Source organism: Arvicanthis niloticus, chromosome 20 (assembly GCF_011762505.2).
Source record: "Arvicanthis niloticus isolate mArvNil1 chromosome 20, mArvNil1.pat.X, whole genome shotgun sequence".
NCBI classification, from domain to species: domain Eukaryota; kingdom Metazoa; phylum Chordata; class Mammalia; order Rodentia; family Muridae; genus Arvicanthis; species Arvicanthis niloticus.
In genome coordinates, this window is record NC_047677.1 from 6,458,934 (window position 1) to 6,477,963 (window position 19,030).

A 19,030-nucleotide genomic window follows, 5' to 3' on the forward strand; every position below is an offset into this window, starting at 1 on the left:
AATTTCATGAGTGCTTGTATCTCCTAGTCCTCCCTCTCAGTCCAGATGCACATTCATTGGTATTATGTTTTAACAGTGGTGGGGATGCTACCATCACAGAGTTTGCAGCCTGGAGTACTTCTGAAATTTCCCAGAATGCACTGATGTACTACAGTGGTAGACTCTTCTGGATCAATGGCTTTAGGATCATTACAGCACAGGAAATAGGTCAGAGAACCAGTGTGTCTGTTTCGGAGCCAGCAAAATTCATTCAGTTCACAATTATACAGACATCTCTCAAGCCTCTACCAGGTACAACATTTTATCTATATCTATTGCTTTCATGCTTCTCTTCAATAGATATTTTGATAGATACTCTCTCTCTTTCAACATAAGTAACTCTTAAGAAGAAAATTAATTTTTTATTTGTATATGGCAAATTTAATCTTAAACAAAATTATAGCCTGCAAAAGTTAAAAACAGTTCTAAAGATACTTTAAAAGAATGGAAACATTTGACATTTATTTGTTTGTTTGGAGACAAGGTCTTGTGTAGCCAAGATTGACCTAGGAGTCATTTCCTAGCTGGGACAGTCTTTAAAATTCTGATTTAAACTTAAATTCCTCTGCTTCCACCTTCTGGCAAGATTACAGGCATACACCACCAAGCCTGGTTTTAATTCTAAGTATTAGTAATTTCTGCTGGGTTTCCATGATTCTGTGCTTACTTTTCTTACCATTTCTTTCTTTTTAATTCCACAGGAAACTTTTCCTCTACTCCCAAGGTTATCCCAGATTCTGTTCAGGAGTCTTCATTTCGAATTGAAGGACACACTTCAAGCTTCCAAATCCTGTGGAACGAGCCCCCTGCAGTGGACTGGGGCATCATTTTTTACAGTGTGGAATTTAGCACTCATTCTAAGGTACGATGCTGGTTCAGTGCTATTTCCTGAAGGACCTTCCTCATCATGTAGCCATGTACATATGGTTTGCACACTTAGCCAAGCACACCTGTTTGGTTGTTTTGTCCCAGCATGTGGTTTCTAAGCAAACCCCACAAGAACACATGTGAACACCCTTGAGAAAAATGCACAGTAGTCTCTGGTCAGTGATAATTAACAGTTCTGACTCGGGTTTAACTGGTTTATCTCAGAACCATAACCATGATCAAAATTTGCATGTCTAAGATTTCAAGTCTTGATTTTAGAAGTAAACCAAAATTTAGAAATTTTTGTTGGTTATGAGTATAAAAATTAATATTTTTTTTCTCTAAAAATGTTTTGTGCTTGTATTTTAGTTCCTGGCTATTGAACAACAGTCTTTACCTGTTTTTACTGTGGAAGGGCTGGAGCCCTATGCCTTGTTTAATCTTTCTGTCACTCCTTATACGTACTGGGGAAAGGGCCAAAAAACATCTCTATCATTTCGTGCACCTGAATCAGGTAAATTTAAAAAAGAAAATTAAAACAATAATAAACAATTTTTTTTCTTTGCCTGGTCTGGAATGGATAGTTAATACTAGTTAAAATAAGTTTCACTTTTATAGAAGTGTATAGGTTCAATGATCCTTCAATGACTTTGTGGAGATTAGAATAGTGAAATTAAATCCTTAAATATATTCCAAAGATGAATAGTTGAAAGATTAAGAACTATTGTTTTGTACTGTAGTGATATTTAAGAGGCAAAATATGCTTCAGGAATGTCTATAAAGCATCTTACTAGATGGATGGGCTCTGAAGAGCAATAGGTATTAACAATGCTGGCAACTCAGGGTTCTGAGGACAAGTAACTGGCATCCAGATTTTGTGCTTCTTAGAAATATATTTGAAAAAAAAAACATCAGCCTTATCTGCACAGGTGTATATCTCTTTGAAGTATACCAAGAATACTTACAGGCACCACACTTACATTAAAAATGTATTACCACCTATGCTTGATCCCCACATAGCACTAAGGTACACAAGACAGGTGTTATAATCTTGACTGTGGAAGTGAGAAAGGAAGCCCACTAGAGACTTGTGTGGAATAGCTGCTGAGCGGCAGGAACCTAATCCAGAGTTTTTGCTGGAGTTTCATTAATCTCACTGAAGGCATTTTTTGGCAAATATTGGTTAGTGATTGTATCATACTAATTTACCTTCTATAAACTTCTGGTAGAAGACCCAGCAAGTAGTAAGAGTTCAGTAGACAGAGAGATCCACTCAGAAGTGAACTTTTTATGGCACAATTTATTCAATAATACTTACCAATGAATCTCATGATAGGAACATAGTGGAAAATGGGCAATATTCTGCCCCAGGTAGCATTTGGATCAAGGTAGGCTTTAACATTGTCTTGGGCTTCCAGCTTTGGTGGTGCAGTTCTGTGGACATGAACTTGATTGTATCCCCGAGGGGATCCTCTAGAGGCCTATGACATCTGACAGATATTGAGAGTAGTAAGGAAGAATAAAGGGATTTGGTCCAAACCTCAGAATATTTGTGATATAGCAAACAATTATTTAGGCTCCCTGATCGTTATTAAGTCCTAGAATACTTCCTCTTAAGTAAGGAATAGGAATAGTTTATTTTTATGGAGTGTGGAAATGAATATATCTACTTCTAGTATAATAGAAACAAGGCCATGATAACCAAATTGAGAAACATGGACTGTAGCAGTCAAATAATGTTATAAAATCGTCAACTCTGTCAACATACTTCAAGTATTCCCAGAAGAGGGAGATGTACATGAATTGATGTGATTGCAAAGGTTTTTCAGTGCAGAAACATTAGCTGGATTGTGAGAGATGGTGTGAGAAGAGATAGGTCTTAACTACTGTTAGTTCATTATCATCATAGCAGGGAGCATGGTGGCCCACAGGTTGGCATAGCCCTGAATCTGAGAGCTTAATGTACTGATTCATGGGCATCAGGGAGAAAGAGGGACACTGCACCTGGCATGGGCTTTTGAAACCTCAAAGTCTGTCACCCCAAGTGGCACACTTTCTTCAACAAGGCCACATGGATTCTAACAAGGCCATACCTCCTAATTCTACTATGCATTCAAATATATAAGCAATATAAATATATATTTATATATATTTATATTATATATATTTATAAATACATAATATAATATATAAATATATATAATATATAAATATATATTATATATTTATATATAATTTATATATAAATTATATTAATTATAATAATAATAATATATATATATCCAAACTACCTCAAGGTATCATATGATAAGAGATGTACAGTGTAAAAGGAACTGCAGGTAGAATAGAGGTGTGAGTGAGGAACACTAGGAAGCAATGGGCCCGGAAATGGAGAAGGTGTGAGACCTTGCCAAGGACTTTCAAGACAGAAGAAGGATACATAGAATAGAAAGACTCAGGAATGCATAGCTTGGTTCAGCTGTAGCATAGCTGAGGATGGAATGCTCAAGCCATACTCTTGGGAGATCTGTTAGCCAATTCCACCACTTTCTGCTTCCTTTAAGGTTAGCATAATGAAGGTCAGAACCCATATATGCTGTAGTTTACCCCCTGAACTGGGTGAATAATCATTGCCTCCCTTCTTAACAATTAACATCAGGTAAACTGCTCTAGGATGAGAGTGGACGTTATACTTTCTTAAGAATAACCAGTCACCTTCCATTTGTTTGGGGGCACAGATGAGAAAGATGAGCTTGAATACTAGTAATAGGACATTGGGTAGGGTATAAGGACATCTTTGGATAGGATGTAAGGACATCATAAAGACTGTGGAAATATTAATATGGGCTTCTGAAGAAAACTGTAGATTATTACTCTAAAGTAGAGCCTTATGAATGAGAACAATGAACTTTAATTTTCTGGAATGAGAAATGCTTTTTGCCAAGAGGTCCACACCATGATCATGGGTTATAAAATTCAGCCTTGTGGTACATCTTCCCTGTCTGTGTGTCTACTCTTCAGTTCCATCAGCACCAGAGAACCCCAGAATATTTATATTGTCAAGTGGAAGATACACCAAGAAGAATGAAGTTGTGGTAGAGTTTAGGTGGAATAAGCCTAAGCATGAAAATGGCGTGCTAACCAAATTTGAAATCTTCTATCATATATCTAACCAAAGTGGCACAAATAGATCAACTGAAGACTGGATGTCTGCCAGTGTTACACCTCCAGTGATGTCTTTTCAACCTGAGGCCATGAGTCCTGGGTATACTGTTGCCTTCCAGGTAGGAGAGAGAAAGCAGAGATAGACACCCTTTTGATTTTTAGAAGTTATTTTCATTATTTTAAATCATGTTCTTGCATTTCTGCATGTACATATGCACACATATGTGGAGGTGCCTATAGAGGCCAGAGACACTGGATCCCTGGAATAGAGTTACAGGTAGTTGTGAGTCCCCCCGTGAGTACTGGGAACTGAATTTGGGTCCCTGAAAGAACAATAATTGCTCTTCATTATCTCCCCAGCTCCTGGGCTTTATAATCTTGATTTTTTTTTTGGTTGGGAGTCTAGCATTTAATGGCAGAGCCATCTTTCCAGCCCTGTGATAGAAATTTTAATAGTGTAATGATGGGTGGCTGCACTAAGACTTCTTACCTTGGCCTGGTGGTGGTGGTCCACGCCTTTAACATCAGCACTTGGGAGGCAGAGGAAGAGGAATCTTTGTAAGTCCAAGGCAAGTTTGATCTACAAACTGAAGGACTACACAGAGAAACCCTGTCTCAAAAAAACTAAAAACCAAACCAAACCAAACCAAAAAGGAATTTCTACACTGTTAATAATTTAATTTCACTGTGAGCAGAGAAATCAAGTGGTCAGAAATACATAGGGCAAAGAGTACAGCTTAGGTAAAGGATATTTTGACAACAGTCTTGCATTCAGAGTATTGTGTTTGAGTACTCATAGGCTACCTACCATGATCAATTGCTTTGTACTTATTATCACAATTGATCCCTGGGCCTGTCAGCTAAGTCCCAAGGCTGTTTGACTAGGCAATGATACGCCACATAATCCTGACCCAGACTCTACTCCTAGGTAGCTATGTGGATCCAAAATGAATGTATATAAAATACATACTTACTTTCAAATATAAGGAGGCTTGATTATTTTCTCCTTCTAATCCTCCTTTTAGGAAGTATAGGCAGTTTAAACTACCATAATTTATACAATTTTGTGTCTGTTAACTATTTTATATAACCTGATCTTGGAAACAGTTGAAGACCATGTATTTATTTAAAAATACTTAATTGATGAGTAAGCATTGTATATGTTTCAGGTATGATGACTATTGATTAGTTCCAGGTGTGGTGGCTAGTGACTAGTTGTGCCAGTAATGGGGAATGACTGACACAATCAAATTGATCAGTACATTAGCACACCTGTGTTACATAATAGTTCTCCACGCAAAGGAGATACTTACCATTCTTCATTTTTTTTACATCAGAAAACCAACTGTGGGTACAGCCCAATATTTTCTCCCTCAGTCATTTATTACAATATGCTTAGACATTAACGATGACTTCAAACTATTTATAATTAATATTAAGTGTATACAGTAAATATTTTGTAATTTATCAGTCACATAATTTACTGCTAATGAGAACATCTATGAATATATTTTTACTTTTTCTTCCTTTTTCTTTCTTTAGGTTCGAGTCTTCACATCCAAAGGGCCAGGGCCATTTTCTGATATAGTAATGTCTAAAACATCAGGTATTTGTTATCTAAAAATCTATAAATGACAATTTAAAAGTATACATTTTTTATTGGTATGTTTAAAAGTAGGAATGGCAGCTCTGGGTTAAAAATTAAAGTCAGATAAAATACTTTTTTTCCCCCACACCGAAGTAGTCTGAAGAAACTTAGAATCAGAGGTCCTAAGAGTTTTTTGTTGAGCCTGACATGTTAGACGGACCTGAAGTGGCCCATGGATTTTCAACATGGCTGGTGGTTTCTAACCTGAAGCTTGTTTCTTATGTGTACTGTCTGTTTTTCACTTGCAGAAATCAAGCCATGTCCATATCTCATATCTCTTCTCGGCAATAAGATTGTGTTTCTAGACATGGATCAAAATCAAGCTGTGTGGACATTTTCCCTGGAGGGAGACGTCAGCACAGTGGGGTACACAGCAGATAATGAAATGGGGTATTTTGCTCAAGGGGACTCACTCTTCCTTCTGAATTTGCACAATCATTCCAGCTCCAAGGTATTTCCCTTTGTGATTCCTTTGAAGTGAAGGATGTAATTAAAATGGTTGGCCAATGGGGAAGCCTTTGAGATTAGAATGGTTGAAATAGCAACTAAATGTGTGGTAATTTAGCCATACATAAATACAGAAAGGGTTTGTGCATGTGTTAGTCAAGACTGGTTATTGGGTTTAAGGTACAGTTCTTGCTTCTCGAGCTACTGAGGATGTTAGCTTCTTTTAGAACAAGTATCTGAGAGAATCAACCTAAAGAGAAAAGAGAAAGTTTTCTTTTGACTCAGTTTTAGAAGCTTCATCTACAGTCCTTTGGCCTTGTTGGTTTGAGCCTGTAGTAAGCACGTACTTCATGGTAGGTAGTGCCCCGAGCAGTTCAGCTGTTCATCTCTTATTCAAGAGAGGACAGAAAGAAAGAGGCCAGAATTCCACAGTCCCATAGCCAGTGACCCCAAGACTCCTCATAAAGCACCCCCTTTAAAAGGCTTACTTCTCAATAGCTGCAAGGTTTGGACCATGTCTTCAACACATGGGCTTGTGAGGGTTGGACCTCCTAGATCTGAACTCTACCAGGAGACAAAACATTACAGTCCTTGATCTTCACAAAGCGTTGTGACTAATATAATGTTGTGGGGAATATACAGCGTGAAAAAATGGCTAGAGTACAGTTATCTCAACATAGAATGAGTGAGGCTTGGTGTTACAGACAGGTTCAATGAGTAATGATATGAACAGTTAAGGAAGTGCACAAATGGATGACCCCTCTTCTTGTCTGTCCCCCATGTTAAGCTTTTTCAGGATGTGCTGGTTTCTGACATTGCAGTTATTGCTGTTGATTGGATTGCAAGGCACCTCTACTTTGCTCTGAAAACATCACAAAATGGAACACAGATATTCGATGTTGACCTTGAACACAAGGTGAAATCTCCCAGGGAGATGAAGACTTGCAAAAGACATACAACAATAATTTCTTTCTCTATATATCCTCTTTTAAGGTATGAATATCTTCATTGCAATGAAAGATATATAGATTTTAATGTAGTATCACTGCTTAATATTGGAAGCTAACGATGGAAAACTAAGATGCTTATTTTTTTGTTTTGTAGAGGGGATCACATAGTGCATACTGACACTGAACTGGCTGGGTAGCCATTGATGACCAGAACTCCCTCCCTAGCTTCCTGTTTTAGCTACTGGGTGCCAGGACTACATGGTTGGGAGCTGCATTAAATTATAATAAATAATTCTGAGCCAAGATTGGTGGTCCAGATGAGTCATTCCAATTACTCAGAAGCCAGAGGCAGGAGCATTGTGGGTACAAGGCCAACCACCGTGATTTAGTGAGACTCCCTAACTCAAAATGTAGAAAATAAGAGTAGGAAGTAAGTCTCAGAGATAGGATTCTAATCTAGACTCCAGGCTTCATCTCTAGCATACACATTTTGATTCCCACAACTAACAGTTAAGCTTATAATCTTAACACACATTTAAAATTTGACTAATACACAGGCTAATTAGCAGAAGGAAGAGCATAACCAATTTTTATATGGGTGAATTTTATAACAGTGGCAGGTGGTAAAGACAAGATGTAGATGTGACCAAGACAGGATGGGCTTCACAGGAGGCCAGCAGCTGTGGCCCAATGAGAGCTCTTCTGGGTTTGTCTATCTTCATAAAGTTCATACCTTCATAATATAGTCTTCAGACTATATTATTAAGCAGCTGAGTGTCAATTTTTCTAGCTTGGAAAGGATGCTTTTAATTGTACCAAAAGCATGGGCATGAGCCATTTTGAAACTAAGTTGTTTATTGGCATTAAGAAACAGAAATAGACACCAGTTCTTGATGAAGCTTGGTGAAAAAAAGTTATCTTTGATTGGGCTCTGAGGAAAGAACTTGCACCAGGAGGATACTGTGCCATCAGCATGGGCAAAAGAGACCCCAGCAAGATGTGGACAAAATGTCCTGGTAGGACTTCTTTATGCACACCGACCAAGAGGAAGACAAGAAGCACCCTAACTCCTCAGTCAACAAGTCTAATATCTTTAGAGCCCAGGGTGTTGGCTGTAACACATTATTTAAAACAAACAAACAAACAAACAAACAAACACCACTGGGCATCACTGAGTTGGACTTCCTGTGACCTTCTCTATTTCAGAAGGAAGTCATTTGATGTTTGGAAATAATTACTCCCAAGGCTGCACTTGTCTTCTTATGCATGGTTGATCTTCGTTAGAAAGTAATATTTGAAGTGACATGTTTTTCTTCATTAAGTTAAAGGAATGTTCCCCCTCTTCCTAACAGTCGCTTGTATTGGACAGAAGTTTCAGATCTGGGCCATCAGATGTTCTACTGCAATATTAGCAATCACACCTTGCATCACGTTCTGCAACCCAAGGCCTCAAACCAGCATGGAAGGAGCCAATGTTCTTGTAACGTGACAGAATCTGAGTTAAGTGGGGCAATGACTGTGGATACCTCTGACCCAGACAGACCATGGATATACTTTACCAAAGGGCAAGAGATCTGGGCCATGGATCTGGAGGGATGTCAGTGTTGGCAAGTCATCATGGTACCTGCTATCCCTGGTAATGTGTTGATGTATTCATATCTTCTCCTCTTCTTTTTGATGATAGGTTCCACGTAACCCAGGGTGGCCAGAAATTCACTCAATAGCCAAGGATGCCTTTGAACTTCGATTTTCCTTCCTTTACCTCCCAAGAGCTTGGATTACAGATGTGTGTCACCAGGTTTAGTTTCATGAAGTGCTGGCTATCAAACCCAGTAGTGTGTGTTAGGCAATCTCAGTTGAGCTATATTCCCAGCATGTATATCCACATTTATAACAGCAGTTTCTCTTGTCCGTTAGAAAGGGCTTGCAGAGGTTGGGGAGATGGTTCGATTAAACAGGGAGATCTCTATGTTTAGGAGAATTGATGAACTCTGGGTTCATAAATTATAATCTTAGCTTCCATAGTGGCACATGTTTTTAATCCCAGTACTTGGGCGGTAGAAACAGGCAGATCTCTGTGAGTTTGAGGACAGTCTGGTTTATGTAGTGATTCCAAGACAGACAGCCAGGACTACATAGAAAAATCCTGTATAAAACAACAACAACAACAACAACAACAACAACAACAACAACAACAACAACAACAAACTAGACCAAAATAAAACAAAACAAAAACCAAATTATAATCTTAATCCTCACAGTATTTGACTAGTCTAAAAATGGGCTAGTTACTAGAAAGAAACCCATAGCAAATTGACCTCTGGCCTCTTTATATGCACACAAGTGCACACAAACGTATGTGCTCACACTCATGCATACATACAGAAGCATAAACACATGTATATATGTATATACCATAAGAGATCACAAAACAAACAAAACAAATTTAAAAGGAGTATTATTGCAGGTTTAGATAAATTGATCAATCTGCAGAACTTTTTTTTTTTTTCAAGCACGAGGACCTAAGCTTGAGTTTCTTCTACATACATCTGTAATCCTGCAGTGGCATGATGGGAAGCAGACAGGCAGAAAGGCAGAGAGGCAGAGAGGCAGAGAGGCAGAGAGGCAGAGGCTGGTGAGTTACTAGAAGCTCATCAGTCAGCTAATATAAGCTATTTGGTCATGGTCCAGACTAAAGGAAGTTGCAATGCCAATGTTTACTTTGATTTCACTGGGTCCAAAAAAGGTGAGAAAACATTGTTGAGCCAAATGGCATAACATACTTTTTTTTTTTAATGTTGAAAGGTTTAAAACTTCGCAGTTTTCTTAGCAAAAAAGTAACTTCATATATTATTTAGAGCAGAAAACTTAAGGTGCTTAATTCTATGTTATTTTGTTTAATTTTTTATCCTTTAATGTTTTCTTTGTGTTTTGAATCATCAGGAAAAAGAATCATTAGCTTAACCGTGGATGGGGAGTCTATATATTGGATCACGACAACAAAGGATGACACACGAATTTATCAAGCAAAGAAGGGAAGCGGGCTCATCCTCTCCCAGGTGAAGGCCCCTGGGAGTAAGCATATCTTGGCTTACAGTTCAGCTCTGCAGCCTTTTCCAGGTAATAGAGTCGTCCACACAACATGCTTGTTCCCTTTCAAGGCTTTCTGTCCCTCCAGTCTCTGTTAGGCCCTCACTTCTACCCAACAAACAGCCTGCCTGCTGTTTACCCTGACTCACAAATGTACACAGCTTGGACTGCAGTAGGCAACGTTAGAAATGGGAGCCTATGACCTGTTCTGTCCACTTGTCCTCCATCTCTTCTTTGTGGTTTAGGCCTTTCAGTAGTGTCAAAAGCATTGCACAAAGCCTCTGCTCTCTTGCAAAGTCAAGTACTGTGTTTGTAGATCTATAATGTATTATGTATTACATACTAAGATTAAATAGACTGCCTTGTAAGACACATTATAAGAAGTTCTTTAGAGAGAAGGAAAATGACTTGGGTCAGAAGCTCAGATCTATGTTATGATAGAGGAATTTCAGAGAAGTGAGTAGTGGAAGAAAACAAGAATGATTATTTTTCTTAGTTGTTCTAAATGTAAGGTTGTTGACATTAATATCAACAGTGATTTTATTATGCCGTGTGTGTGTGTGTATGTGTGTGTGCTTATAATTGTGTGCATGTGTTTTTACAGCTACAATCCTTGTCTTTTAACTTGGATAGGAAATAAAGAGCACATTGAGTGAGGAAGGAGAAATAACACAGTGTTCACCTACAGATGACGTGATCAACTACACAGAAAATCTGGAAAAGCTAGCAAGAACATTTCTCCCAAAACTCACAAGTTATCTGGCAAGTCCGTAGAATGCTGCAAATTCAATTTTTTCAGAAACAAACAAGTCAAATTTGCAATAAAGTGAGACTATTTGTGTTAGCAGCTCCCCAAATGAAATACTTGTACATAAATCTAACAAAATATTTACAAACCATAAATGACAAATTCTACCAAATTCAGGTGGGAGTACTAAAAAGAAAATGAAGTAAATGTTCCGAGAGATTACGTTCATGGATATGAAGTCAAGATGTCACTTCTCCCTAATTTGATCTGTCAGTGCAATACAGTCTTTCAGCATCGAGGAAACAATCTGTGGTATTGAGAAGCACACTGTAATGTTTGTATGAAGATTAAAAAAGAAACTAACATAATATCAAAGGAAAAGTATAACATCAATAAGTATGAACTAACCTGAAGACTATCTACAAAGTTATAGTTATCAAGGCCCTAAGGCATTGAAAGACAGTGAATATAACTAAATAAACAATAGTGTAACTACACAGCTTGGAAACAGATCCTCATAAACACAGTCAAGGAAATCTTTGACAAGGAAATGTTGGGGATAAAAGTAATATAATGACGAAAGGAGAATATTTATAACAAGTTAAGTTAGAAAAAACCTTTTAATCAACATAAAAATTAGTTCATGGTGAACTATAAACCTAAAGGTTTATATTTGGAAAAAAAAAAGAGCCATGAAATTGTAAAAGATGTGGAGAAAACACACAAGCATAGAGGCAATGAAAGAAAGCAAACTGAAAAGATCTCCTCTCCTATTATATGACTGCAACTGCATGACATTCTGCAAATGCAGAAATCACAGCCACAGTGTGTTGATTGGCTTTATCAACTTGATACCAGCTAGAGTCACCTGGGAAGAGAGCATTCCTCCATTGGGGAATTATTTCTATCAGACTGGCCTGTGGGTCGCCATCTTTTTCTTCTTTTATTGAAAATAGTTTTTTTCTCATATAAAATATTTTGGGTACAATTTCCCCTCCCTCTACTTTTGTCTCCCATCTGGACCCACCCCTTTTCTGTTTCTCAGCATGTTCTTAGCTGCTATTTGACGTAGGAGGGTCCAGCCCACTGTGGGTGACACCATCCTTATGCAGGTGTGTCTGGGGAGAATAAAGAAAGCAGGCGAGCAAGCCAGAGGAAGCAAGACAAAAACAGTGTCCTGTTTTAGCCTCTTGCTTCAGTTCCTGCTGTGGCTTCCCCAAATAACAGACACCCAAATAACAGGGTGAAGCCAAATAACCCTTTCTTTTCCTAGCTGGTTTTGGTAAGGATTTTTCATAGCAACTAAGAAGAAAACTAGGACAGACAGGTAGTAATGGAATCAGTGGTCACTGGGGTTGAGGAGAAAAGGGATATGTAGGTAGAGCACAGAGTGTATTTAAGGTAGTGAAATGCCTCTGTAGGATTCTGTAAGGGTAGGACCATGCCATAAGACATTTTCTAAATCATCAAACATACAACATTCAACAGAGAAGCCTGATATAAACTATTCCCTTTAGGCAATAATATTTTCCAGTAGGCTCATTGACTGTAAATCAGATGGTGCTTTGAGGGGCGTTATTGGTAATGAGGGAGTCTATGCATTTATTGGAACATATATGTGAGAGCTCTCTAATTTCATATCAATTTTGCTGTGAACCCCAGACTGCACTAGCAAAAAATGTTGATTAAGAAAAGAAAATGCTAGGCCTTTGCCTGCAAGCATAGCAGAATATTATTAATAGTGTCAAGGATTGGTCCTCTCCCATGGAATGGGTCTCAAGTTGGACCAGTCATTGGTTGGTCATTTCCTCAATCTCTGCTCCATCTTTATCCCTTCACACCCTGTAGGCAGGATAAATTTGGGGTTGAAGGTTTGTTGATCAGTTGGTGTCCACCCTCCACTGGAAGTCCTGTGTGGCTCCAGGAGGAAGCCACTTGATCAGGGGTTGGGGGCCTACAATTGGAATGTAAAGTGAATAAATAAATAAACGAATGGAAAAGTTGATACAAATATGTGAGCAATTAGTAAAATAACTCAATTAAAGACTCCACCAAAACAATGAAATATTCAAAAATTTAAATTTTGTCTGCATGATAGTTACATGTTCTGAATTACAGAGTTGGGCTTTGTAAGTCAAGCAGAAGAGCAAATTGTAGCACAAAATAAATACTAGAGTATAAGCTTGTGGTTAAACAAGGAAATAAAGCAACCAATGTGCACGGGGCGGGGGGGGGGGTGGAGGAATGAAAACAAGATGCAATCTCTGTTTGCCGTTGAAATACAGCCCCAACACATACCTAACAGAAAAGGTCCTAAGGTTAGCATGAGTTTTTACTACAGAAACTCATTACAGTCTAAGATGCTATCAGTGTGGAAGCTTCCCCTTTACCCAGCTGGTCTTTGGGAAGAGTGCTTTACCCCCATCTGCTGGAGACTTTAGGCAATTACTAGTTTCTTTGCTTCTTCAAGATGTAAAGGATTTGAAAAATGGAACAATGGAAGGAAGATGGGGGGGGGGGGTGGACAGGGAGTAAAATCTTTCCTTCTGTGCCAAATGACATTTCCAACATTTTAATATATCTACCATATTAGTTGAATAAAAACAAATAACATTACTCTTTGAGTAAGTTATTTTGCCCCATTTTTTCCTAATATAAGGATCACATTGCTTATTTAGACCAGAAGTTAGCACAAATGAATAGCATCATGTGACTGAAGAGGGGCCCATTCTGTATCATTAGTGAAATCATCTTTCTCCAAATCCTCAGGCCTTCCCAGTGTCCTCAAAGTTAGAATCAGGGGTTGTTTGTGCACCCCCTCTTCTCAGGAATCAAAGGTGTAGGTTGAGCTGAGTATGCTTTGCTCACTTTGGAATCCAGAACTGGAATCTCCACATTAGGGTCATTTCCCAACAGCTTATGATCTATGATAGTAGATAACATTCAGTTGAAACGTGGAGCATCAGGAAGTAGAACGATACGTAAATATCTGTGAATTAGAAAACTCTCTCTGTAGCAAAACTGGAGTCACCTTCTCAAGAGCGTGGAGGTGTGAGCTCAATCAAATATTTGGTGCTTAGACATTCCTCTTCTAAGTTTCTTGTTAGATGCAAGGGATGCATTTATAGTTTGCAAGCACCAGTTAGTAAAGATTGTAGCTAAAATGTATCACTCTCTCTTCTGGAACTCTGGGCAAGCCCAGTCTGAGATTCCAAAGCTCCACATTCTACTGGTGGACCAAGCAATAAAGTATCAAACTAAAAATGAATGTGTCTAGTGTCGTGGTGGAAGAACACAGGTCTGTGGTGGGGACACAGACGTCATGCTCTCCCCTGTGTTAGAGCAGAGTCAGGGCTTCCCTAGAGATATGATACATGAAGAAGATCATTCCAGACTGTGGAGGGAGCCTCCACCAGGGGACAGACAGGTGGGAACCTAGCATAGCTTGCAGACAGTACAATGTGAGCAGAATAAAGTGTAACTTTGCAGAGTTAAGAGTTGTTGTCAAGAGATAAGACAGAACAGTGGACAGGAGATGTAAACTCTAGTAGACAATGGGACAATGGGAGTAGGTAGAGAATTGTTAGGTTTCAGATTGATGATTGATGTGGGAGCCTATTATAGGTGATGCCTCCCTTGGGTGGGTGGTCCTGGACTGTATAAGAAAGGAGGCTGAGCAAGGTACAAGGAGCAAACAAGTGTTTCTACATGGCCCCAGTGTCAGTTCCTGCTTCCAGGCTCCTGTGTTCAGTTCCTGACTTGGATTCCCTCAGTGACAGATTATAAAGTCTGTACAGCATAAATAAGCCCCATTTCCCCTTAAAATTGGTTTTTAATCGGTGTTTTATTACAGCAACAGAGCAGCAAACTAACACAGAAATTGGCAGCCTCTTCTAGGCCGAAGCTCCAAAATACACCTGTAGTTCCCTCCAAGAAAGGCTGTCAATTCGACAAGGAGTCAATTCTACTGGGTAGTTTATGTCAACTTAACACAATGTCACTGAGAAGAAGGAACCTCAGCTGAGGAATTGCCTCCAAAAGACTGAGTGGTGGCCATGTCTGTGAGGTATCTTGTCCATTAGTGATTGTTATAGAAAGGCTTAGCCCACTGTGGGAAGTGCTACTCTTGGGCAGGTGGTCCTTCCTGGGCTATACAAGAAAGTAGATGGAGTTACCCATGAGGCTCAAGCTACTAAGCAGTATTAATACATGGAGTTTGCTTTCAAGTCCTGCCTCCATGTTTCTGACGTGGTTTCCCTTGATGGTGGATTATAAGCTGCAAGCTGAAATAAATCTCTTCCGTTGCTTTTGATCAATGTTTTCTCACAGTAGCGGGCACAAGCTAGAAGAAAGGAAACCGTCATTGTGCTGTGGTGTGGATGGGCTAGAACACACATTCCTTCCTATTCCTATTGTAGTTGATGTGACTGCTGCTTCCTCAGGGTTCAGGGTGTGACATATCTGGTTGGGTGTTGTACGTAGGTACTCTCTCATGCCATCAGGACCGTGATTTCTGGTTTTCCTACATTTTTTTTTTTTTTTTTTTGAGACATGGTCTGTCTAGGTACTTGAAGTTAGTCTTGAACCCATTATGTCATCCAAGCTTACCTCAAACTCTTTTTTTTATTTTAATGCCTTTATTAGCATATATTAATTATACACAGCAGTGGGCTACATTATGGCATTTTCATACACGTACGTAGCATACTTTGATCGTACCCACACAATTCCTTCTCTTAGTCTTTCACTCTTGCTAATATTCTTCCTCCTCATCTACTGTTTTATATGATTTTAAAGTTTTTTTTATTTACTCATGTGTGTGTGTGTGTGTGTGTGTGTGTGTGTGTGTGTGTGAATGCAGGTGCATGCTTGTCATGATGTGTTTGTAGAGGTCAGAGGACAATTTTTAGGAGTCCTTTCTCTTTTACTGTGGATTCTGGGGATCCAACTCAGGCTGTCAGGTTCGTAGGAAGTGCCCTTACCCTCTATGCCATCTTGCCAGACCCCATCCCCTAATTTTCTACTTACCTGTCTTTTATTTTTTTTGTAAACCAATGAATTTCACTAGCGTTATTTACAGTTGTATGCATCAGAGCATGTATACTTATCGGTGACCCTATCACCAAATAAAATATCTCCTTCTTATCAACCATTATTTGTATATAAATCTTTATAGAGACTCTATGAGCCTTTCGCACTTTAATGACTAGGTGTGAACACGTCAAATTTTGTGATGATCCTATGCAGGTGGTCACAGCTACAGCGAATTTAAGAGTGCAATAACATGGCACACACAATTGTTAGCATCAAACCCTTGACCCTTTTGAGCCTCTGCCTCCCAAGCGCTTTTATGACAAGCATGTGCCACCATGCCTGTAATAAAGCCTCAAGCTTTGCTAGTATGTCTTCTAGTAAGTTCTTACAAGATTGCTCTTGCTCCTAGTGATATGGTGGCTGCATCTTAGTCAGGGAGATATTGAGGGTCAGGGATGTCTTGCAGAATATTTGCCCTTCATTATCAGCTAGGCAAATGCCACTTTGGAAGGTTCACAAAGTAGACACCTACCAAGACCGTGCAATTGCACTTTGGAAGATGAGTTTTCTCTGGGTGTGCTATCCTAAACATAAGACATGTGAGTGTAGAGAAAAGGAGGAGTGCACGGAGGAGGATCGAGAATAGTGTGCCAAAGCCAGGGTCTCAAAGTAGACACACTATCAAAAGCCTCTCATATTTATCATTTCAATTTAAAGTTCTGTGTACTTCACAAAGTTGTCTCTAACATTTGCTATTACCCTTGTTAGATGAACCTACTATTCCTTTTTTCTTATTGTTTTAGATAAAGGATATCTGTCTCTAGCTTCAGATATGGTAGAAGCAACTATATTGAATGCCACCAACACCAGCCTCACACTCCAATTACCTCCAGTCAAGACAAACCTCACGTGGCACGGTATTACCAGCCCCACGTCAACGTACCTGGTTTACTATACAGAAGCTAACAGGGCGAACAGCTCTGACAGGAAATACAGAATGCTGGTAAGCCAGGAGCTGGCTGCTTTTGTCTCTATAAGATGCTCTTACTTGATGTAAACCTTTTAATCATGTGTTCTGACAAAGATATTTTAAGCTTCTTTGTTTAAAAATTTTTTTCCAGTCAGTGACTGATCAAAGCATATTGGTTTCTAGCCTTCTTGCCTGGGAATAAGTTCAACATTAGGGAAACTTATTAACACTAGCTATGGGTTGTCATGGTAACTGTTTCTTGCAGGTCCCGAGAGAACAAAATTTATTTCCCTCTGTAATTGTCCCCAAGAGTGATAGAGCCTTTTCCTAGGACCTAGTTGTGTGGAATAGTAGACATGCAGTAGACAGTGCATTCATTTTTTTTCTCTCTGTCTCTGAGACATCATTTTACTGTATAGTACTAACTGGCAGAGAACTAGCCCCATAGCCCAGGCTAGCCTTGTGTTTACTGTGGGATGCCTTGCCTCTGGTGTAATATATGACATTACAGGCACATATCACTGTGCCTGGATGTAGCTGTTTCTTGGATGAATGAATTAACACTATTCACCTCAATACCAGTGTATTTGGTTGCCCTTTGGTCATTAGCATAAAGGAATAACCTGTGTTCCACATTTTCCTTTGTAATTGTTTTATTTAACCAATTTAAAGAAGGGAAATTGACCATCAGCCTTAGGCATTAGATACTGTGTGTTGCCATAAAGTGTACATTATGCTAAAGAAGCTATGTCACAGTGCAGGGCATTTTTTTTTGTATTAGACCAACTATAGTTTCCTGTCTATAAATTGATTAAGCCAAGTGTAAGTCAGGTACTCTTCACCTTGGCTTCACACAAGACATCAGTCAGGATTTCCAAGAGTGGTACCCAAGCACATGTACAGAAACCTTGGAGGGTTTAAAGCACAGGCAGCATTGAGAAGCAGAGCCTCCAGGATGTTGCTTAGTCCAAAAGACTTGATTTCTGAGAATGTTTAACTGCACTTATTTGATCTTTCATTATGTTCACATAACTTTGCAAACTGACAATCCCACATTGCGAGACAACGAGAATAAAATGCTGTTTCTCGTCCGGATCTCACCACCTTGTGTGTGTGGGAGTCATTCCATATTTGCTGAGAGTAGCCAGCTAATCATCTGTCACTAATTCATGGAGACAGCAAACAAGTCAAGTCTGTTAGATTAAGACAGTAGTATCAAGCAGTTCAGAATAACTGTTTTCAGTCATTTGTATGAAATACAAGAATTGAATAGTTAATGAAAAATTCAATGACAGGAATCACAGGAGAATGTAGCCCGGATTGAAGGTCTGCAGCCATTTTCTACGTATGTGATTCAGATAGCTGTGAAGAACTATTACTCAGATCCTTTAGAACATTTACCTCTGGGAAAAGAGATTCAAGGAAAAACTAAAAGTGGAGGTGAGTTATGGGATGCTGTAGGATTCTAGTGTGGAATTCTATGATATGCATAATGTCCATGTCTGTATTTTTCTTCTGAACTCTAAGTAATCACCATTATGGGGGTGCTTAAAGTTCAATAAGAACTGTGAACTCTGAGAAAACACCTGAGCGACTTGACCCTGGCTCTAACCCTTGACAGGACTGAGTCCAGCAAAGCACAAAGAAACTAGAAGGTAAGACATCAAAAATGTAGATTGACCAAGAAGCACATGCAGTGTCACTCTCCTCTCATGTAATCAGAGGTTTCTGCATATGTGACAGGATAAGAAAACCAAGATATAATGTGAATTTTGCCCAGTGCCCTGGGGCTTAAAATAATACAGCCTCACAGTCTTCGAAATAGAAGATTGAGACTCCGAAGGCTGGAAATCGTTTCTCTCAGCTGTTTTTGATGGTTGTCACAAAGCTTTCTCGAATTTCATAGTTCATCACTGCCTGTAGACTTGATCTGGGGTCAGAGAATGATTTGGTCATTAGGCAAAAATAGACAACATCTTTTCAGGCAGCCTGCTCACTTCCCATTATGTAAGTGGCCAACTTTCCTTTGGGCCTCTGTAACTCGCTCTGCTCACATGATAGCACTGTTCCTC

The 19,030-nt window shown here is 39.1% G+C and overlaps 1 protein-coding gene across 2 annotated transcripts in view; it reads left to right on the forward strand.

Moving 5' to 3' along the window:
• Ros1 (ROS proto-oncogene 1, receptor tyrosine kinase) overlaps positions 1-19,030 on the forward strand; it is a 112,567-nt gene that overhangs the window by 45,835 nt on the left and 47,702 nt on the right. For both annotated transcript variants that reach the window (XR_013105219.1, XM_034524422.2), the window contains exons 19-29: positions 77-291; positions 741-901; positions 1,276-1,420; positions 3,928-4,190; positions 5,614-5,677; positions 5,968-6,170; positions 6,954-7,159; positions 8,469-8,752; positions 10,060-10,236; positions 16,792-16,991; positions 18,254-18,398. Coding sequence is in view for 1 of the 2 variants with exons in the window: in XM_034524422.2 (XP_034380313.1) it covers positions 77-291; positions 741-901; positions 1,276-1,420; positions 3,928-4,190; positions 5,614-5,677; positions 5,968-6,170; positions 6,954-7,159; positions 8,469-8,752; positions 10,060-10,236; positions 16,792-16,991; positions 18,254-18,398 (2,063 nt within the window). In the remaining variant the exon portion in view is untranslated. The remainder of the gene's footprint in view (positions 1-76; positions 292-740; positions 902-1,275; positions 1,421-3,927; positions 4,191-5,613; positions 5,678-5,967; positions 6,171-6,953; positions 7,160-8,468; positions 8,753-10,059; positions 10,237-16,791; positions 16,992-18,253; positions 18,399-19,030) is intronic.